The 22,992-nt window shown below is 39.8% G+C and overlaps 1 protein-coding gene across 5 annotated transcripts in view; it reads right to left on the bottom strand.

Moving 5' to 3' along the window:
* Window positions 1–22,992, bottom strand: part of PTPRM (protein tyrosine phosphatase receptor type M) — a 773,521-nt gene that overhangs the window by 465,817 nt on the left and 284,712 nt on the right. For all 5 annotated transcript variants that reach the window (XM_077900010.1, XM_077900009.1, XM_077900008.1 and 2 more), the window contains exon 3: window positions 17,193–17,464. In XM_077900010.1, the coding sequence (XP_077756136.1) occupies window positions 17,193–17,464 (272 nt within the window). The remainder of the gene's footprint in view (window positions 1–17,192; window positions 17,465–22,992) is intronic.

Raw genomic sequence — 22,992 nt, forward strand, 5'->3', positions numbered from 1 at the left:
TCCACATGTCCTCTTCCCTGTCCATGGTCACACGCTGAACACACTGACCCCTACCCATGATCACATGCTCTCTCCGTACTCTCTTGCATGTACCTGATTCTCTCCTGGTAAAACTCTAGGTGTCCACTGTGGGCAGATAGACCAGTTTGTATGGCTTGAGCTTGCCACCTCCCCAGGCTGCTGGCACCCAAAATAAATTTCTCCCTTTCTCTTTTCTAAACCTTCATCTCTTGAGTAATTGGCTTCTCTTGTGAGGAGTTTATCCATGTTTGTTGGAAAACAGTGTTGGCAAACCCAGCCAGGGACTATGCTCTCGATTTGCCTACCCGCCCCCTGGCCCCAGGATTTCCTGGGATAGAGCAGCTGGCCATAGCAGTGCTCAGGGCTCACCCATTTCTTTCCTGAGTTACTGGCTGTGACAGATGGATTGATGATATGCGTGGCAAATGTAGACAGAGCTGATGCCACTCAGAATATCTTTCCATGACTTTCTAGCTAAGTAAGTGGGCTGAAGGCAAATACAGCAAAGAATCCAAGGTAGCTGGATAGGAAATGAAGTTTGGAGTTTAAGTGAAAAGATGGAATGATCCAGTCATTCAACTACCTCAGCAATTTATTTACCAGGAAAGATGTCAGACTGGTAAAGGGCAGTTTTCTTTTGTTTTTTGTTTGTTTTTGGTATTTTTTTTTATTGGAGTTCGATTTGCCAACATATAGTATAACACCCAGTGCTCATCCCCTCAAGTGTACCCCTCAGTGCCTGTCACCCAGTTATCCCACCCACCCCCGCCCACCTTCCCTTCCACTACCCCTTGTTCATTCCCCAGAGTTAGGAGTCTCTCATGTTTTGTCACTCACTGATATTTCCCACTCATTTTTCTCTTTCCCCTTTATTCCCTTTAACTATTTTTTATATTCTCCAAATGAATGACACCATATAATGATCGTCCTTCTCCGATTGACTTACTTCACTCAGGATAATACCCTCCAATTCCATCCACATTGAAGTGGCTATTTGTCCTTTCTGATGGCTGAGTAATATTCCATTGTATATAGAGACCACATCTTCTTTATCCATTCATCTTTCGAAAGACACCAAGGCTCCTTCCACAGTTTGGCTATTGTGGACATTGCTGCTGTGAACACTGGGGTACAGGCGTCCCAGCATTTCACTGCATCTGTATTTTTGGGGTAAATCCCAAGCAGTGCAATTTCTGGGTCTTAGGGTAGCTCTATTTTTTTTTATAAATTCATTTTTTATTGGTGTTCAATTTGCCAACATCTAGAATAACACCCAGTGCTCATCCCATCAAGTGCCCCACTCAGTGCCCGTCACCCCCATCCCCCTCCCACCTCCCTTTCTACCACCCCTAGTTCGTTTCCCAGAGTTAGGAGTCTCTCATGTTCTGTTTCCCTTTCTGATATTTCCCACTCATTTTTTCTCCTTTCCCTTTTATTCCCTTTCATTATTTTTAATATTCCCCAAATGAATGAGACCATATAATGTTTCTCCTTCTCCTATTGACTTATTTCACTCAGCATAATACCCTCCAATTCCATCCACGTCGAAGCAAATGGTGGGTATTTGTCGTTTCTAATGGCTGAGTAATATTCCATTGTATACATAAACCACATCTTCTTTATCCATTCATCTTTCGATGGACACCGAGGCTCCTTCCACAGTTTGGCTATTGTGGACATTGCTGCTAGAAACATCGGGGTGCAGGTATCCTGGCGTTTCACTGCATCTGTATCTTTGGGGTAAATCCCCAGCAGTGCAATTGCTGGGTCATAGGGCAGATCTATTTTTAACTCTTTGAGGAACCTCCACACTATTTTCCAAAGTGGCTGCACCAGTTCACATTCCCACTAACAGTGCAAGAGGGTTCCCTTTTCTCCACACCCTCTCCCACATTTGTTGTTTCCTGTCTCGTTAATTTTCCCATTCTCACTGTTGTGAGGTGGGATCTCTTTGTGGTTTTGATTTGTATTTCCCTGATGGCAAGTGATGTGGAGAATTTTCTCATGTGCTTGTTGGCCATGTCTATGTCTTCCTTTGTGAAATTTCTATTCATGTCTTTTGCCCATTTCATGATTGGATTCTTTGTTACTTGGGTGTTGAGTTTAATAGATTCCTTATCGATCTTCGATACTAGCCCTTTATCTGATAGGTCACTTGCAAATATCTTCTCCCATTCTGTAGGTTGTCTTGTAGTTTTGTTGACTGTTTCTTTTGCTGTGCACAAGCTTTTTATCTTGCTTAAGTCCTAATAGTTCATTTCGGCTTTTGTTTCCCTTGCCTTCATAAATGTATCTTGCAAGAAGTTGCTGTGGCCAAGTTCTAAACGAGTGTTGCCTGTGTTCTTCTCTAACATTTTGATGGATTCCTGTCTCATATTTAGATCTTTCATCCGCTTTGAGTGTATCTTTGTGTCTGGTGTAAGAGAATGGTCTAGTTTCATTCTTCTGCATGAGGCTGTCCAATTTTCCCAGCGCCATTTATTGAAGAGACTGTCTTTTTTCTAGTGGATAGTCTTTCCTGCTTTGTCGAACATTAGTTGACCATAAAGTTGAGGGTCCACTTCTGGATTCTCTATTCTGTTCCATTGATCTATGTGTCCGTTTTTGTGCTGGTACCACACTGTCTTGATGATCACAGCTTTGTAGTACAACTTGAAATCCGGCATTTGTGATGCTCCTGGCTCTGGTTTTCTTTTTCAATATGCCCCTGGCTATTTGGTGTCTTTTCTGATTCCACACAAATATTAAAATGATTTGTTCCAACTCTTTGAAGAAAGTCCATGGTATTTTGATAGGGATTGCATTAAATGTATAAATTGCCCTGGGTAATATTGACATTTTCACGATATTAATTCTTCCAATCCATGAGCATGGAATAATTTTCCATCTCTTTGTGTCTTCCTCAATTTCTTTCATAAGTGTTCTGGTAGTTTTTAGGGTATAGATCCTTTACCTCTGGTTAGGTTTATTCCTAGGTATCTTATGCTTTTGGGTATCATTGTAAATGGGATTGACTCCTTAATTTCTCTTTCTTCAGTCTCATTGTGAGTGTATAGAAATGTCACTGATTCTTGGGCATTGATTTTGTATCCTACCACACTGCCGAATTGCTGTATGAGTTGTAGCAATCTTGGAGTGGAGTCTTTTGGGTTTTCTATGTACAGTATAATGTGATTCACAAAGAGGGAGAGTTTGACTTCTTCTTTGTCAATTTGAATGTCTTTTATTTCTTTTTCTTGTCTGATTGCTGAGGCTAGGACTTCTAGTACTATGTTGAATAGCAGTGGTGAGAGTGGACATCCCTGTCTTGTTCCTGATCTTAGGGGAAAGGCTCCCAGTGTTTTCCCATTGAGAATGATATTTGCTGTGGGCTTTTCATAGATGGCTTTTAAGATGCTGAGTAATGTTCCCTCTATCTCTACTCTATGAAGAGTTTTGATCAGGAATGGAGGCTGTATTTTGTCAAACGCTTTCTCTGCATCTATTGAGAGGATCATATCATTATTGTTTTTTCTATTGTTGATATTATCTGTCACTTGATTGCTTTATGAGTGTTGAACCAGCCTTGCATCCTGGGGATAAATCCCACTTGTTCATGGTGAATAATCTTCTTAATGTACTATTGGATCCTACTGGCTAGTGTCTTGGTGAGAATTTTTCCATCTGTGTTCATTGGGGACATTGGTCTATAATTCTCCTTTTTGGAGGGGTCTTTGTCTGGATTTGGAATCAATGTGATGCTTGCCCCATAAAATGAATTTGGAAGTATTCCATCCCTTTCTATTTTTTTGGAATAGCTTTAGTAGAATAGGTATTGTTTCTTCTTTAAACATTTGATAGAATTCCCCTAGGAAGCCATCTGGTCCTGGACTTTTATGTCTTGGGAGGTTTTTGATGACTGTTTCAATCTCCTCATTGGTTATTGGCCTGTTCAGGTTTTCTATTTCTTCCTGTTCCACTTTTGGCAATTTATGGTTTTCCAAAAATGCATCCATTTCTTCTAGATTGCCTAATTTATTAGTGTATAGCTGCTCATAATAGGTTTTTGAAATCATTTGTATTTCCTTGATATTGGTGGTGATGTCTCCTTTCTCATTCATGATTTTATTGAGTCTTTTCTCTCTTCTTTTTAATAAGGCTGGCTAATGGTTTATCTATCTTATTAATTCTTTCAAAGAACAAACTCCTGGTTTTGTTGATCTGTTCTACAGTTCTTCTGGTCTCTATTTAATTGAGTTCTGCTCGGAACTTTATTAACTCTCTTCTTCTGCCTGGTGTAGGTTTTATTTGCTGTTTTTTCTCCACCTCTTTTAGGCGCAAGATTAGCTCACGTATTTGAGTGTTTTCAATTTTTTGAGGGATGCTTGTATTGCGATGTATTTCCCTTTTAGGACTGCTTTTGCTGTATCCCAAAGATTTTGAAAAGTTGTATCTTCATTCTCATTAATTTCCATGAATCCTTTTAATTCTTCCCTAATTTCCTGGTTGACCCTTTCATCTTTTTTTTTTTTTTTTTGGTGGTGTGCTTTATTTATTTTTATAATAAATTTATTTTTTATTGGTGTTCAATTTGCCAATTTACAGAATAACACCCAGTGCTCATCTCGTCAAGTGCCCCCCTCAGTGCCCGTCACCCATTCACCCCCACCCCCCGCCCTCCTCCCCTTCCACCACCCCTAGTTCGTTTCCCAGAGTTAGGAGTCTTTATGTTCTGTCTCCCTTTCTGATATTTCCCACACACTTCTTCTCCCTTCCCTTATATTTTCCTTTCACTATTATTTATATTCCCCAAATGAATGAGAACATATAATGTTTGTCCCTCTCCAATTGACTTACTTCACTCAGCATAATACCCTCCAGTTCCATCCACGTCGACCCAGCAATTGCACTGTTGGGGATTTACCTCAAAGATACAGATGCAATGAAACTCTGGGACACCTGCACCCCGATGTTTCTAGTAGCAATGACCCTTTCATCTTTTAGCAGGATGGTCCTTAACCTCCACGTGTTTGAAATCCTTCTAAACTTCTTCTTGTGATTTAGTTCTAATTTCAAAGCATTATGGTCTGAGAGTATGTAGGAGACAATCTCAATCTTTTGGTATTGGTTGAGACCTAATTTGTGACCCAGTATGTGGTCTATTCTGGAGAAAGTTCCATGTGCACTTGAGAAGAATGTGTATTCAGTTGCATTTGGATGTAAAGTTCTGTAAATATATGTGAAATACATCTGGTCCAGTGTATCATTTAAAGCTCTTATTTCAGGTAGCCCGGGTGGCTCAGCTGTTTAGTACCACCTTCGGCCCAGGGCGTGATCCTGGAGACACGGGATCGAGTGCCATGTCAGGCTCCCTGTGGAGAGTCTGCTTCTTCCTTTGCCTGTGTCTCTGCCTCTCTCTCTGTATCTCTCATGAATAAATAAAATCTTAAAATAAAATAAAGCTCTTGTTTCTTTGGAGATGTTGTGCTTATTATATATGTCATTTGCAGAAAGTGCTGTGTTGAAGTCTCCCAGTATTAGTGTATTATTATCTAAGTATGTCTTCACTTTGGTTATTAATTGATTGATAGACTTGTCAGCTCCCACATTAGGGGCATAAATATTCATGATTGTTAGGTCCTCTTGTTGGATAGATCCTTTAAGTATGATATAGTGTCCCTCTTCATCTCTTACTACAATCTTTGGGATCAACTCTAATTTATCTGATATGAGGATTGCTACCCCAGCTTTCTTTTGAGGACCATTTGAATGGTAAATGGTTCTCCAACCTTTCCTTTTCAGGATGGAGGTGTCCTTAGGTAAAAATCAGACAGCAAATAGATGGGTCTTGCTTTTTTATCCAGTCTGAAACCCTGCATCTTTTGATGGGATCATTTAGCCCATTCATGCTCAGAGTTACTATTATATATGAAAGATATGAATTTAGTGTCATCGGGATCCCTGGGTGGCGCAGCGGTTTGGCGCCTGCCTTTGGCCCGGGGCGCGATCCTGGAGACCCAGGATCGAATCCCACATGAGGCTCCTGGTGCATGGAGCCAGCTTCTCCCTCTGCCTATGTCTCTGCCTCTCTCTCTCTCTCTCTGTGACTATCATAAATAAGTAAAAAATTAAAAAAAAAAGAATTTAGTGTCATCGTAATAACTATTCAGTCCCTGATTTTGTGGATTATTTCTTTGGGCTTCCTCTTTCTTTTACAGAGTCCCCCTTAATATTTCTTACAGAGCTGGTTTGGTGGTCACATATTCTTTCAGTTTCTGCCTACCCCGGAAGCTCTTTATCTCTCTTTCTATTCTGAATGACAGCCTCACTGGATAAAGTATTCTTGGTTGCATGTACTTCTTATTTAGGACGCTGAATATATATCCTGCCAGCCCTTTCTAGCCAATCAGGTCTCTGTGGAGTGGTCTGCTATTAATCTAATATTTCTCCCCATATAAGCTAGGGATCTCTTGTCTTTTGCTGCTTTAAGGATTTTCTCTTTATCTTTGGAATTTGCAAGTTTCACTATTAAATGTCAAGGTGTTGAGCGGTTTTTATTGATTTTAGGGGGTGGCCTATCTCCTGGATCTGAATGCCTGTTTCCCTCCCCAAATTAGGGAAGTTCTCAGCTATGATTTGTTCAAATATGCTTTCTGGTCCTCTGGCCCTCTCGGTGCCCCCTGGAACCCCAATTATACGTAGATTTTTCCTTCAGAGTCTGTCATTTATTTCCTTAACCTTTGCTTATGGTCTTTTAATTGTTTTTCTCTTTTTTCCTCAGCTTCCTTCCTTTCCATCAACCTGTCTTCTATGTCACTCACGCTTTCTTCTACCTCATTAACCCTTGTTGTTAGGACCTCCAGTTTCGATTGCATCTCATTTAATTGATTTTTAATTTTGGCCTGATTAGATCTAGATTCTGCAGTCATGAAGTCTCTTGTTCCCTTTATGCTTTTTTCCAAAGCACCAGTAGCTTTATAATTGTGCTTTGGAATTGGCTTTCTGACATTGTATTTAAATCCAAATTCTTTAACTCTGTGGCAGAGAGTACTCTTTCTGATTTTTTTTTTTTTTTTTTGTGGTGAGTTCTTCTTTCTAATCATTTTGCTCAGTGTAGAGTGATTGTATGAGCAGGCTATGTTAAGAATATGAACCACCACCTAAGTAAATTTCACTCTAGATGATTCTGCTGAGGTCAGAGACCAGAAATTGAAAACAAAGATCAGAACAAAATAAAACAAAAGGACCACTAAAGTGAAAAGCAAATTTTAAAACAAAGTAGTAAAAAAATAAAAGGCCATGAATCCCATTGAAGAAGAGGGGGGAAAAAAAGAAAAGAAATAGAAAGAAGAAAAAAAAGGAGAAGAAAAAAAGGGGGGACTGGGAGATGGTGGTGGTGAAGAAGTTGTAGTGGAGGGAGAATGTAGTCTATCTGAGGGGTTCTAGAGGGTGATCCTCTTGTTTCTGAGTATGTTAAGTTCTGGATGTTAGAAGATGCTCATTCCCAAATTTATATAAACCAGAAATACTTGTAGAAAGCCCCAACCAAAATATAAATGATATAAAAGAGGGGGGCAGAATGGGAATGAGGAATCTCACAGAATGAACCGGCACAGTATTCCACTTGGTTCTGGGTGCATGCTGGTCATGTTTTAGAAGGTATTAACTTCCGCCATTGTAGAAGAAAATGAGGCAGAGAAAACACAAAACACAAAACAACAACAAAAAAACATATCTTGTATATCTCCCAAAGTTAAGTTGAGTATGTTGAAGGGAATCTAGAAGTGGAAAATATATCTAGGACCTGTAATTGTAGAAATATGAAAGTCAAAATGGAAGAATCTTAAAAATGAAGAGGTGGTAAGATATTGTAGTTAAGGTGGGAAAAGAGAAAAAAATGGAAATTTGTAGTCTGATATAAAAATGAAGTTGTACTAGAAAAAGGAAGAAAAAAAATTCGGAGGGTTATCCTCTGGTTCTATACACTGTAAATCCCTCGGCTTCCCCTAGAGCTTTCCAGTACTGCTTGGTCAAGAACTTGCTCTTCCCCTGTCCTTCCAGTGGGTCTCTGCGGGAGGGGCTGCTGTGCTGATTCTCAGGTGTGTGCACCTGGGGGAGCTGCCCCGCCCCCTGCCAGGTGCAGGACTCAGTAGGAGCTGTTTATCCTGTGAGGCCCCTGCTCCCTGGCGGCCCCGCTCTGTCCCAGGCACAGGGTGACACCAGGAGGAACAACAACAGTGGCGGCGGCCAGCTCTCCAGCCCTAGAGTCAGCTCCCGCAGTATGTACCTCAGCTCCCAGTCTGCACTGGCCTAGGTGCTCTTGGGGGGCGGGGGCGCTGACACAGCTTGGGGGCGCCTGGCGGCAGGAACATCCCCGCTGTCCTGTGTCCTCCCCACCTCCATCTGTCCTGGGGGAGCGCAGGATCTGGGCTCTGTCCCCCGTGCCCTGGGGTCCGGGGCCTGCACTGCTGGAATTGTGCTCCCGGGGCACCCGAAGGCAGCAAGCCACAGCCCCCTCCAACCGGAGCCCCCACCTGACCCACCAGCTTCTTCCCAAGGCCCCGCCAGGTGCGCTCCAGCCTAAAGGGTGGATCTTGGTTTAGCCTCTCCCAAAGTGCAAGATACTTTGTGTCCTCATTCCACAGAGAATTTACCACAGGTTTTAGCTGAAATCCATGCCTCATCTTCTTCCAGGACCCTTCCATACATCTAAAAATTTGTTTTAACTGGGAGGCTCTAGAGAAATAGTAAGACTATCACCATTCTGATTTGGTCCTCACATCTCTTATCGCCACCCACCCACCCCCAGCCCACCATTTACTGAGAGGCATGGGGAAAGGGACTTCAAAACCATCTGTGCATTTTTTTCTTTTCAAGGCAACCATTTATCTTAAAGATCACTGCTTCCCTTGCCTCTGACTGGATTCATTATCACTATATTGTGCTATTTTCATTAGCACAATAAAGCAAGAAGGTGCTTATGAGAGGAAAATACTATTCTTAACATGGCAGGAAGTCAACGTCTAAATCAAAGGACTTGGTCCTGCAGCCCCAGGTGCCCTTATGAAAGCAGGCAGCCAGCAGTGCTCAGTGCTGCCACCCAACAGAGGAGCAGGTTCTAAATAGCAGCAATTAGGACAAACAGTAATTAAGAAATTAAGTATGTGTTAATCACCAAATACTTGACAATTTATGTTTTAATGAACAGCAATTAACCTAAAATTAAGTGTGTTCCATGCAGGTTACCATTGTGATTTGTACCTGTAGAATACTCTTCTCCTAAAAAAGAAAGAAGAAAGAAGAAAGAAAAGAAAAGAAAAGAAAAGAAAAGAAAAGAAAAGAAAAGAAAAGAAAAGAAAAGAAAAGAAAAGAAAGAGAGAAAGAAAGAAAGAAAGAAAGAAAGAAAGAAAGAAAGAAAGAAAAGAAAGAAGAAAGAAAGAAAGAAAGAAAGAAAGAAAGAAAAGAAAGAAAGAAAGAAAGAAAGAAAGAAAGAAAGAAAGAAAGAAAGAAAGAAAGAAGAAAGAGGGAATCCCTGGGTGGGTCAGTGGTTTAGCGCCTGCCTTTGGCCCAGGGCGCGATCCTGGAGTCCCAGGATCGAGTCCCGCTTCGGGCTCCCGGCATGGAGCCTGCTTCTCCCTCTGCCTGTGTCTCTGCCTCTCTCTCTCTCTGTGTCTATCATGAATAAATAAAAAAATTCAAAAAGAGAAAAAGAAAGAAAGAAAGAAGAAAGAAAGAGAAAGAAAGAAAGAAAGAAAGAAAGAAAGAAAGAAAGAAAGAAAGAAAGAAAGAAAGAAAAAGAGAAAAGCTACATGGAATGAATTACAATGGCAATAATACTTTGCTAAGAAACATTCTGAAACTCAATAAATGCCGAGTTAAGATAATGTTAGGGGGGGATCCCTGGGTGGCACAGAGGTTTGGTGCCTGCCTTTGGCCCAGGGTGCGATCCTGGAGACCCGGGATCGAATCCCACGTTGGGCTTTCGGTGCATGGAGCCTGCTTCTCCCTCAGCCTGTGTCTCTGTCTCTCTCTCTCTCTCTGTTGTGTGACTATCATAAATAAATAAAAATTAAAAAAAAAGATAATGTTAGGGGAAAGAGTAGGAAAACAAAAGATCCCCAAGGAAACTTACTATTTAGAGAAAGTACACAGGGTAGTTGTGTCTACTTTTAGCAAAAACCTCTCCAAATCCAACACTGCAAAATTCAGACTCTGACCAAGCTGAGAAACAACTAGTGTGTAGTAGCCAAAACCCAATTGCCTAACAAAAGAAAAAAAAGAGAGAGAGAGAGAAAGAGAGAGAGAGAGGAGAGAGAGAGGAGAGGACAGGGGCAAGGAGCCCCGGGTGGCAAACCCTGGAGTTATGTGGGGCCCTTGCTTCCCATGGTACAGAGTCCAGAGCAGGCTAATACCAGGAACACTCAGGAAACCTCACCTTGCATTTTTGTATGACAGCAAGCTCTGGAAAGTTCTGCTGGAAAGAAACCGGGTTCACTTTATTTCACCTAGTTTCATGGAAGGATTCATTCCTGTAACCCTTTTTCACTGAGTACCTTCAGCCATTCCACTAAATACATTTAAAGAGTGACTTAGGAGGAAAGCACTCAAATATTAGCTATTTCCCTTGTTCTGTCTACTATAATCTTAATCTCAATAAACTACCATTATTTATGGAAATGCTAGCACACCCTAAATGTGCTTTTCCATTCATCTTTACACCATGTACTGCCTCTCTATTTTGTCCCATAATTAGTGAGGTTCCATAGGTTTAAGTCAGTTGCCCAAACTTACAAGTAAACAAGGGTGATACTTAAGTCAGTTCTGCTTAACTCATGGTATATGTTCTACTATACTATGATGCAGCCTATTTCCAAATAATACTATAATGCGAAAGTCCTTTATAACAGTTAATTCTGGGGGGATTCTTGGGTGGCTCAGCAGTTTAGTGCGTGCCTTTGGCCCAGGGCGTGATCTTGGAGTCCTGAGATTGAGTCCCACGTCAGGCTCTCTGCATGGAGCCTGCTTCTCCCTCTGCCTGTGTCTCTGCCTCTGTCTCTTTCTGTGTGTCTCTCATTCATAAATAAATAAAATCTTTTTTAAAAAACAGTTAATTCATCAATCTTAACTCATATCAAAACTATTAATAAAGTGTAAAAAGCATCTTTTAGAAATAAAGTGCTTTACAGACAAGAAATATTTTAATATGCTAATATTTCAAGTATATGTCCACTCTATAGAAATGTTTTAGATCTCTCTAATGTATCTTGCAGCCTAAATTCACTAATGTAGAGGTGATGTCTGGGGGAAAGCTGATTTCCAGTGCACTGACAGAGGGTCTCCCAAGGGTCCCAGTTCCTTCAGATGTTCATGTCCTACTATCTTGCCCTTGGCTTTCTAATACGGAAATGGTCTGTCTATATCCTAAAAAGGCATCATTTAGAAATGGACTCTTATGAACTATGCTCACATGACACCAGAAAATATTTTTAAAATTTTGTGATTTAAAATGTAATACTGCTGACACTTGAACACGGGTATGAACTCTGTGAATCTGCTTATACCTGCATTTTTTCTCAATAATTACAGAACAGCACTACAAACATTTCCTTTTTGAAGTGAAAGGCCTGTACTTGGAAAACTATAAAACACTAATGAAGGAAATTAAAGATAACACAAACAAGTGGAAAGATATCCCATACTCATGGATTGGAAGAATTAATATTGCTAAAATATCCAAATTAGTGAAACAATCTACAAGATTTTTTTTTTAAGATTTTATTTATTTATTCATGGAGGCACATAGAGAGAGAGACAGAGACAGAGAGGGAAAGAAGCAGAGACACAGGCAGAGGGAGAAACAGGCTCCATGCAGGGAGCCTGACGTGGGACTTGATCCCCAGTCTCCAGGATCACACCCTGGGTTGAAGGTGGCACTAAACCACTAAGCCACCAGGGCTGCCCTGCAATCTACAAGATTAAATGCAATCCTTAGCAAAATACCAACAACATTTTCACAAAACTAAAACAAATAATACTAAAATTTGTATAGAACCACAAAAGAGGGCAGCCCGGGTGGCTCAGCGATTTAGCGCTGCTTTCAGTCCAGGTCATGATCCTGGAGACCCAGGATCAAGTCCCATGTCGGGCTTCCTGCGTAAAGTCTGCTTCTCCCTCTGCCTGTGTCTCTTCCTCTCTCTCTCTCTCTCTCTGTTTCTCATGAATGAATAAAATCTTTTAATAAAACCACAAAAGACCCCAAAAAGTAATCTTGAGAAAGAACAAAGCTGGAGGTATCATCATTCCAGATTTCAAGCTATACTACAAAGCTATAGTAATCAAAACAGTATGGTATTGGCACAAAAACAGACACAAAGATCAATGGAATAGGATAGAAAGCCCAGAAATAAACCACGCCTATATGGTCAATTAATCAATAACAGAGGAGGCAAGAATATAATGGGGAAAAGCTCTTTAAAAATGGTATTAAGAAAGCTGGACAGCTACATGCAAAACAAATGAGATGGGGCTACTTTCTAACATCATATACACACACACACACACAAAAAAAAAATCAAAATGGATTAAAGACCTAAATATGAAACCTGAAATGTTTTCTTAACATTTTTCTGGCTTATTTTATTATAAGAATATAATATATAATACATATAGCATACAAATTTGTGTTAATCAACTGTTTATGTTTTTGATAAGGCTTCTGATCAATAGTAGGTTGGTTATTAGTAAAATTTTAGGGGAGTCAAAATAATGCATGGATTTTTCCAGTGCATGGGGGGTTGGCACTCCTTACCTCTACAATGTTCAAAGGTTAACTATAGTCACATAGGGCAGACTCACATCCTTAGACTAACAGAATTTCTGATAGATAAATCGAGGTGGGAAATTAATGCAAAAGCAGATGGGCTCACACATGATTCACGTTTTTAAGAGCATCAGGATATGATAGCCATCTCCTCAGTAAAGGCAAGCTGACCCAAAGAGCTAAGGACTGCATTGGGCAAGGAAGCTCTTTCCTTGGGCAGTGCTGCCCACGCACAGGCAACTTACTTTTCTAACTGTTTTCTGGTCATCTCCAGTTAGGTTGACACCTTGGGCCAGGGATGGGAATAGGATTTGGTAGATATTCTCCTTCTTACTTGCCTTTGTTAATATGGTTTACCTTTCTCATTCCAACTGGGAAACATCATTCAGGTTTTCCATGGTGATTTTAAGCCCTATTGTTCAGTGTCTGGAAGGTTTCCTGCTGACATCTCTATTATCTCATCTACAGAGTGCCATTTATCTGATAGCTTGTGTTACTATTAGAGTAATGATTTCAGTAAGTTCACTGCCCAGCAGATAAAGAAGAAATATGCCTTTTCACTATGCCTTTAAAACTTTAAAAACTAATGTTTGGTGGTAGGGCTCAGAAATTAAACTAACAAGTGACCTTTCAGTGGATCCAAACCTTTTACAGATGTTGATCACCAGATTCTTAACAACCTAGCAATGCTGTATTAAAGAATCTCTACAAATCCACTTTTAAATCAAAAGTAGAAAGCTATTCCTAATGAATCAACCAGTGAACCAAAAAGCAATAGTGATTATGAAACAAACAAGGGGTAGTGAAAGGGGAGGTAGGTAGGGGGATGGGGTGACTAGGTGACCGGCACTGAGGGGGACACTTGGCGGGATGAGCACTGGGTGTTATACTACATGTTGGCAAATCGAACTCCAATAAAAAATATACCAAAAAAAAGCAATAGTGAGAATTAGGTTCTGATTCAACTTGATAAGTCATGTACTGCTCATGTAAGAGAGGTTAGAGCGGGAAATAGGTGGACCTGGGGGGTGGGGGTCAGAGGGTCACAATTGGGGCGGCTAACTATTTTATTCAAAAGAGCCCAAGAGGGATCCCTGGGTGGCACAGAGGTTTGGCGCCTGCCTTTGGCCCAGGGCATGATCCTGGAGACCCGGGATCAAATCCCATGTCGGGCTCCCGGTGCATGGAGCCTGCTTCTCCCTCTGCCTATGTCTCTGCCTCTCTCTCTCTCTCTGTGTGACTATCATAAATAAATAAATAATTTAAAAAAAATCTAAAAAACAAAAACAAAAACAAAAGAGCCCAAGAAAGGAAGAATTCATTGGAAATCACAATGGCCTGATAATAGGACCACCTCATTTTCAATATAATTCCATAATTCCTTTTTAAAGGCCGATCTCCTAAGATCATTAAACCAAATCATTCCTCTCATTTAAACTGTCTGAACTTGATGTGCCAAGGCTGTTATGGACTGAATGCTGTGTCCCTCCCCAATTTCATATGTTGAGGCCCTGCACCCAATGTGATGATACTTGGAGATGCAGCTTTAGGGAGGCAATCTGGTTTAGATGAGGTCATGAATGTGGAGCCCCCATAATTAGCATCCTAATAAGAAGAAGGGAGACCAGAGCTCTTTCTCTCCATATGCACACACAGAGGAAAGGCCACTGAGCATACTGTGAGAAGACAAGAAGGAGGCCATCTAAAAGACAGGCCCTCACCAAGAATTGAATCTATGAGAATCCTGCAGGAGGACCTCCAGGTTCTACAACCATGAGAAAAGAATGCCTATCATTTGAGGCACCACTCTATGGTAGTTTGTCATAGCAACCTGAGCTTAGACAAAAGCAAAATACCACTGTAAGATCTGGATTGCAGCCAGTGTCAAAACTAAACCAATGCATTGGACTCCAGAGGTGTGAGGGGCCCAAGGGTGTTCACCCCTAGAGATTCTGGGTGGGCAGTGCTAACGTAAAAGAGAGGAAAATTGGAGCACAGATGAGCAGTACCTTCTGATCTTGCCTACAAGTTTGTCCCACTGCCTTTATCCAGCATATGCCTGGAGACTAAGGCAGAACCAAGTGCACGTTCCAGAGGGACAATGGGAACATCATAGACCTATGTCTTCTATATTTTGGTAAGGTCTCCTCCAAAAAAAGTTTCTAAAAGCACAGCTTCTTAGCCTAGTCCATCATATAAAAATTTTTGAAACCTAGCTTAACCAAACCCACTTCCCCTGATTCCTTTTTAAGACTATGGAAAAAGAAACTTTGTCCCAGAAACAATTTTTTTTTAAATTATGCCACTGATTGCTAATCTAGTTATTAAAAAGGTTATTTGTTAAATAGGGTATTTTCCCTGTGGAAGAAAAACTTTTTTTTTCTTTGAGATTTTAAGATTTTATTTACTTATTTGAGAGAGAGAGAATAAGCAGTGGGGAGGGGTAGAGAAAACAGAGAGAGAGAGAGAAGCAGATTCCCTGCTGAGCAGGGAGCCCAATGCAAGGCTTGGGGCTTGGAGATCATGACCTGAGCAGAAGGCGCACACTTAACCGACTGAGCCACTCAGATGCCCCATTCTCTTTGGCATTTTATGAATAAAAACAGAACATATACATTGGAGAAAATTTAGAATATGACAGATGGTAGAAAGAAAAAAGTTCATATCACCTGTTACCCTACTAGCTAGGGAGATATCACTTTTTAATATATTTATTTCAGCATATATTTTAGTCTTTATTTTATAATATATATTATACATTATTATATATACCTTATCATATAAACATTATTTTAAAATTAAAAAACATAATATATAAAATTTAAACAATGGGATTTATCATTTTATACCAGTTTTTCCCCTTAGCAACATAAGCTTCAAGAGATCATTAAGTGGCTTCCCATGACATTATTCTTAATTGTTGCAAAATGCATTTTTGTATTGAGGTAACATAAATTAATTAACGCTCTAATGTTGGAAATAATACTGTTTCTGATTTTTCATCATTATAAATAAACTGCCATGAAAATCCTTATAGTTAATTATTTGCAACCATTTTTCCCTACTTAGGATGAATTCCTAACAGTAAATTGCTAAATTTAGACCTACCTAATTTTTAACACTCTTAAAAGAAGTGTGCTTTTAAAAGACTTTGAACAATTTATGTGTGTACTATTTAACAATTTACATATGTACTATTCAAGACACATGTATCTCTCAATCATTAAATTCTAGAAATTGTTGCAGGTAAAAGGGTAGAGAGACAAATGAGGCACAACAGTGACAGTCCATTTATTCCCATTATCAAATCCAGGGGGAGAGGAACCAGGATTGATGCATCTTTCCTAATAAACACCAAACCTGCAAAATGGATTCCTGGGTGTTGTGCCTGTCATTAGAAAGATGAGCAGCCCTTGAGAAGACTCAGTTTTCCCCTCCCTGAGTCTAGCCAAGCACCTCAATTAAATATGAGAGATGATCTTGGATCTATGTTCCAGCTGGCTCCTAAGTGAGCCAAAGGAATTAAGGAAGAGAGAAGCAAAATATCTCAATCCTCTTAATGAATCCTCTTACCTTGAAATTAATTGAGTATTTTTCTCAATATCAAGTTATTTAAAGGTACTGTGGACAAAAGTGGGGGGGGGGCACCAAATGCCATTGTCACTAATTCCCCACCTTTGATCCTGAGACAGGATGATCATGTGATACAAGTCACTCTCCTCCAAAAGGGACATGACATCAGGGTTGCTTTGGTGCCACTTTTTAACTATTCCTGGCCTCCACTCTTTAGTTACTTTAAAGGAGAACTCCACATGGGTAATGTGGCTCTTAAAAGAATATCCCAAGTAACAGGACAGCAGCCCCTCCAGGACAAGGACTTAGCCTATATATGTTATTTTCTTTCCACTGGGATGCGAACAAGGAATGCATCTAGCTAGCTGGTCCACTGAGGCTCACTTCTTAATGACATTTACTCCTGTGAGAAAACCCATGAACAAAAGGGGCTTCCTCTTTTAGAATCAAGTGCTATGTCTCTGTTGGTCAGATACAGCTTATTTAATATAGCACTTGCAGATAATGTTTCCTGCCCTGCTGTGGGTCACTTAAAACAACATTTTTGTTTTTATTTTTCTTTTACTTTCTTAAAACAACATATGCATAAACAAGTTTGAAAGGTGTTCGTTACTCATTTTTCAAGGTAACACACTGAACACACTCCTTACCATAAGGAAGCATAAGGTTCCCTAACCTCAATATAAAAAAAAAAAAAAAACTATACTTTTTTATAGTCTCCAATTATACTAATATACAAACTATATTTTCAGAAATTAGAAGATGCATCAAAAACAGGAAATGAAAACAAAGTACCTACCTGATAAAAATTAGGCCAGAATGTACTAATGGCCAGTTCTGCCCTGTTCCACGTGCGGGTAGGGTCTCCAGATATGTTCCAGATAGGATTGCCCAAAGGCCCGTTATTAACCTTCACGTAGACATTGAGTAACCCGGGAGCAGCGTTATTCTTGCTGGACACAAAATAGTGAAAATCAATGCAGTGGGTATCATTTTCTTTCAGCTGAGGTAAGAGGAGGTGGGCTCTCTGGCCCTCAGGTCTTCCAGATGTGTTCACCAGCATGAAAGAGCCTATGGAAAGAAAATCAAAGGGAAGTTACAGCCTGAAATACTAATTTCTGGTCATTTGTCAAGCTGCCATCATTTATGTGGGTTGACATTGCAATACACCATATCTTACTTAGGCTTTTAGAGTCCTGTCTCTTTCATACCTTTTCACCTCCAAGTGTTTGCCAAGAACAGTGAATAGAAAGTTCCCTTGAAGTTACTGCAATTAGTCTCCTAAGCAACAAAAATATGCATAATTTGCTGCCCTGCACTGATTATCTGGTAGTCACTAGCCACATGTGGCTATTTACATTAAAATTAAGTAAAAATCTGTAATATTAAAAGTCTAGGTCCTGAGTCACATTTCAAGCGTTGGCTGGGCACATGTGGCTCAGTGCTCTCACATTGGCAGGCACAGATACTGAACCTCTCTATAGAACCTCAGAAAGTTCTATGGGACCATACTATTCTCTACTGGTACCACCACTTGGTAATTGCAGCCATTTAATATTCTCATGTAACCTAGAGAGAGAGAGAACAGATTTGCCTAATTTGTGGAATCCTAGAAAACTTCACTGGCCCTGTGATTCTCCTTGTTGTCAATACAATATAATTCTCTTGCAGTTTAGTGCTACCACCCCTTCCCCATTGCTTTAACAACTGACTTCTTGATAGTGGAGATGTTTTCGTGACAGATATGACAGCATGTACTGATGCAACCACTGAACCAAAGGATGGTCATTTGCAGAAATATCTATGAGCAATTTGTATCTTTATATCCACAGCACTAGCCTACCCATGACTGCTGAAGAATTTCCACATGGATTCAGGCTTTCAGATACCTTGGCATCAACTGTGTCACTCAGGCCCTCCCCATGTCTAAGATCAACAGAAATGGCAATTAAAATAATTATATGAATTTTATATATCATTTATTTTGCCTTTATCTTCCTTATGTAAATATAAAGGAAGATAAAAGCAAAATATTCTAAGATAAAAGGGATAAAAGGGAAAACAGAACATCATAAAGCCTTTTTGGCAGAGAGGAAAAATGTATTGAAGCTCTAGGGGAAAGAGCACCTAAATTTGGAGCATAAAGATGAAAAAGGAAAGTATTACTCACATATGGTTGGACTCATGATTTCTACTGGATGAGGATACTATTCCCCCAGTTGAATTGTCTTTTTAAAATCTCCCCTATTGTGAATCATAATTTTCAAGGACACACATGTATGTATGTTATCTATAGATATCTATAAACATACATACACTACTAGAAGTGTAGTTTTTCTTTTCTTGTCTACAAACTGTGATTTCCTAAACAGCAAAAGGAGAAGATCACCTTTCCCAGAGAATTATTACAAGGACAAAATAAAAAACATAAATGTAGTTCTATCTTCTATAAATTAATAGGCTACTGTTAAGGGAACAATATTAGACAATGTTTACTGAAGGCTGTTAGTAAGAGGAGCTAGTAGTGTTAATGACATTAAAGACAAACAGGAATTGAGTCACAGAGAGATTAGGAAGCAGTTTATCCAGGTTTTAGGATGAGTTAGTGGCCAAAGCAAAACTTTGAGCCTCTGAGCTTCCAGCCCATTACTCACCCTGCTACACTCCAATAACCCCATGTTTCTTCATGTGCCATTTGAGCATATATGAAGAAAACAAAGCCCTTCACGACAGTGAAGGAAAATTATAGTCGCTCTTTGAAAACAGAGCAATTTTTCAAGAGATGAATGTTATGCACCTGGAAATATGAAAGCCAAGCCACAAGGGAAGGGTTATCTATGGAACATATATTCCAATAATAAGGAAGAACTACAAATGTGATTTAAGAATGAGTTGGGGGCTCAGAAAGGGAACAAGTAGCAAGGGAATATCATTGAAATGATTCGGGGTTAGCTACATTCTACAAAATGTAAAAAACAAAAACAAAAAACAAATCTTCAAAATAGGCAGGGTCGACCAACCCCATCACCACTCTAAAGCTGGCTGTTGGTGTTTACAACACAAGTTCAAAATCGTACTTTTCTCTTTGTAGTAAATCCGAGCAGATCTATTCTGTATTTGATCAAGTGGGGCTCCATCACCCACAACATGGTTACAATGTGTATTGTGACACGGCCCACCATGATGTGGCCTTGAGGCCAATGCTGAATCAGCAAAACATGTAGTAGTGCCCTAAGGCCAAGGAAAGTACTTCTTGCAGAATTTCCATCAGTGAAACTCAGGTAGCCACGGTGGTAAACATAGAAGCATGGCAAAATGTGTATTTCCTGTATCCTGTGACATCTAGTTTGGATGTCTGGATGAAGCTGAAACAGAGAAGTCTCTTTTCACATGTTGGTATAAACTGGATAGCTTCCTACCATTACTGTTCAGGGAATCACCAGGAATCCCAAAAAATATTATTCTTCTAGCTGAGCCACCGATCCTCCACTATACTCCGTTCCAGCACAAAATGCTGCGTCAGCTTTCTGAGCTGTCTAATGTATGCAGAAATTCTTAACTTGAGGTCAAAGTGAAATTTAGGTATTGTAAGTTATAAACACTCAAATGATCATAATTTTTATACTCCTTTCTCCTTTTTAACCTTTTCAAGCCAAAAAATACAGTCTGTTTTGTTACCTGGGGTGCTTCTGAAATGCAGGTTAGCTCAAATCGGATTAGCAATTAGGGGCATGACATCCATATAACACTAAAGTCCCTCGGGTTCCTGTGTGACTTTCTGCAGGACCTAAAAATTATCAAGCGATCTCAACAAAGGGCTTCATGATGACCTTTTAAACAAAACTACAGTCCTGCAGTGGTGCCTTCACTCAGGGGAAGAAGTGGCAAGAAGCTGAGTGGTTTCCAGAGCCATCCTCTCCATTCTGTGAAGCTGCCTGGGAAACTGCAAGAACAGAAGAAGAAGCTGTGGAGCTTCTGCCCCCCTCCCGAGTTGAAAAGGAAGAACATTGACTGATGGAGAAGACAAACCCTGAATCCTATTCTTAAGTTGGCAGAAAGTGATCTCTATTAGAAGGGACTTAACTGTAGCAGAAGGACGAAGCCAGAGCCGTAGGGTACAGGGCTGAGGATGCAGTCACTGGGATTCGGAATGCCAGAGAGGAGTTGATAAGACTAGTATTTTTAGAAGCGTTGTTACTGTTTTTGTTGGCTCTCCAGCTACAGAGCTGCCCAGCTTTTGAGTGGTCAGCCCCAAACCCGTTTTTCTCAGAAAATCTATCACTTCCAAGTATGTGCTTCTGTGAAATTAGTCAGAGATCTTCCAAGAACATGGGTGTGGTGTTGCTGGAAGTGCCAGCTCTATCCATGCCACCTTCTTCACCTGTTCTGGCCTCAGAAAGCAATTATGCATGGACTGGTCACAAGAAAAGTTGTTCTTCCTTTTGACAGTAGAGAAGCCGCCTGAATGTACTATGGTCAATACACACCGTTTTTAGGAAAAAGTCTCCCTTTACCAAGCACCTTCCCTGGGGTATGGTCACCAGAGAGTTCCTTTTTGTTTTTCCATCCAGAGTCTCTCCATTGGGATTTTAATGTAGCTCCCATAATTAATGTTAATGTATAAAGGCACTTAGGACCATGCATGCTATATAGCAGAAGTACAAAAATTGTTGGTGATGAGTATTATTATTACTTTGTTTTTCTCATACCTCAACCAAATGTGTGGCTTCTCTAAATTATCTGCAATTCCTTAGCATATAGCTTGATCTATTTCCACCTGTCCTCTTCACAACCTCCTGGTCCTATTCCTATTTCTCTAAGTGATAATTTCTAAGTTTCTTCTCACGAGAGAGGAACATTAGTATTGAAGGGTTACAAAACCTTTAACACACTTGATCTTGCCCCTACATTTAAGCTTTGGGAAGAAGATCTTTATTTCTGTGTGTGGTCATGAGGTCTTATCTCACAGCTTCGAAGTACAGAAGATAACATTTCAGCCAACACAAGTATTTCCTGATAGTTCTACTTGATTGTCTTATGGTGAGTTTACATGAGAAAGTGTGAACACTTACATTTAGCACACTCTGACAAACCCAGAATCCTGGGGGTGAATTCACAATTGTGAATACAGAAATGGCAGGTAGGATGGAAGAGATGTCTTTTAACTGAATTCATCACCTATCGGCAATGAAAGTAAAGTTAACTTGCCAATGTTTAAAGGATCCAAGGCATTTATATTCAATTTTAGACTATTAAGTCTGTTTTTAAAAATATCTCTGTATGGCTGAATGTTTAATTTTCACTTCCTGCTTCAATGTTTTGGCTGTGAGGAAATGCATTTTCAAAGACTAATTGGGTCTCCCTCAGTAGGTGCTTCCTTACCTCAATTTTTTTCCTCCAACAAAAAAACACTCCAACTGGGTAAATAAATAAAAGAAATCAGAATTCAAATTAGCATAGAAATTCTGCTTGTGTTCGAATAACAAAACACCCTTAAGTCACAAGTGTAGAAGTTGAGAATATAACATTGCAGGCAAATGAAAAGAGCTCCACGGAACAGAGCTGGCTTCAAATGGGAGAGTTTTAAAAGCACCCTTTGAAGGACTTTAAGAATCCTTATTTTGGATTCTCTGGAAAGGAAAGATTCTTACAAGAACATGAAAAATGCACATTCTTAAATCTTTGGGTGAATTAAATTTAGCTTAATCTTATCTACTGGCAAATGTTTTTGACTGGACTATCTTCCATCATTGTTTGTGACAGCAGCCAGAGCTACATATAATTAGTTATTCCCCTCTACCCCGTCATTAAAATTTGCATTGGTGTGGTAAAAACTCTAGATTTTTAAAGGCGAAGGAAACTGCATGAATTGTCCTCATACATTTCAGAAACTTTGTGTGCCCAACAAAAAAGGAGCGTTTTCTTTCATCCAGTAAGAAGAGAGTATTAGGTGTTATTAAATACTTTGGCTGGTGGAGAAGCAGCATTTTATCAACTTGAAAAGGAAAAGATTTTCTACCCCAATTGTGTCTCTTTGGCATGGGGATTATTTTAAGCTGGCTATTCTTTTTCCCTCTCTTTTTAAAAAATTATTTATTTAAATTCAATTTAGTTAACATACAGTAGATTACTAGTTCTACCCCCCCTGAAACTAAGGGGTAGAATTTAGTGATTCATCAGTTACATAAAACATCCAGAGCTCATTCCATCAAGTGCCCTGCTTAATGTCCATCACCCAGCTATCCCATTCCCCAACCCAACTCCCCCGCCCCCCCAGTGACTCTCAGTTTATTCCTTATAGTTAAGAGTCCCTTATGGTTGACCTTCCCTCTCTATTTTTTGTCTTATTTGTCCTTCCCTTCCCCTATGTTCATTTGTTTTGTTTCTTAAATTCCACATATGAGTGAGATCATATGGTGCCCATATTTCTCTGATTGACTTATTTTACTTAGCACAATGCCCTCTATTTCCATCTACATCATTGCAAATGGCAAGATTCCATTATTTTTGATGGTTCAGTAGTATTCCACTATGTGTATATAGTATTCCACTGTGATCTATCTATCTATCTATCTATCTATCTATCTATCTATCTACCT

The sequence above is a fragment of the Canis aureus genome, chromosome 6 (assembly GCF_053574225.1).
Source record: "Canis aureus isolate CA01 chromosome 6, VMU_Caureus_v.1.0, whole genome shotgun sequence".
Taxonomy (NCBI): domain Eukaryota; kingdom Metazoa; phylum Chordata; class Mammalia; order Carnivora; family Canidae; genus Canis; species Canis aureus.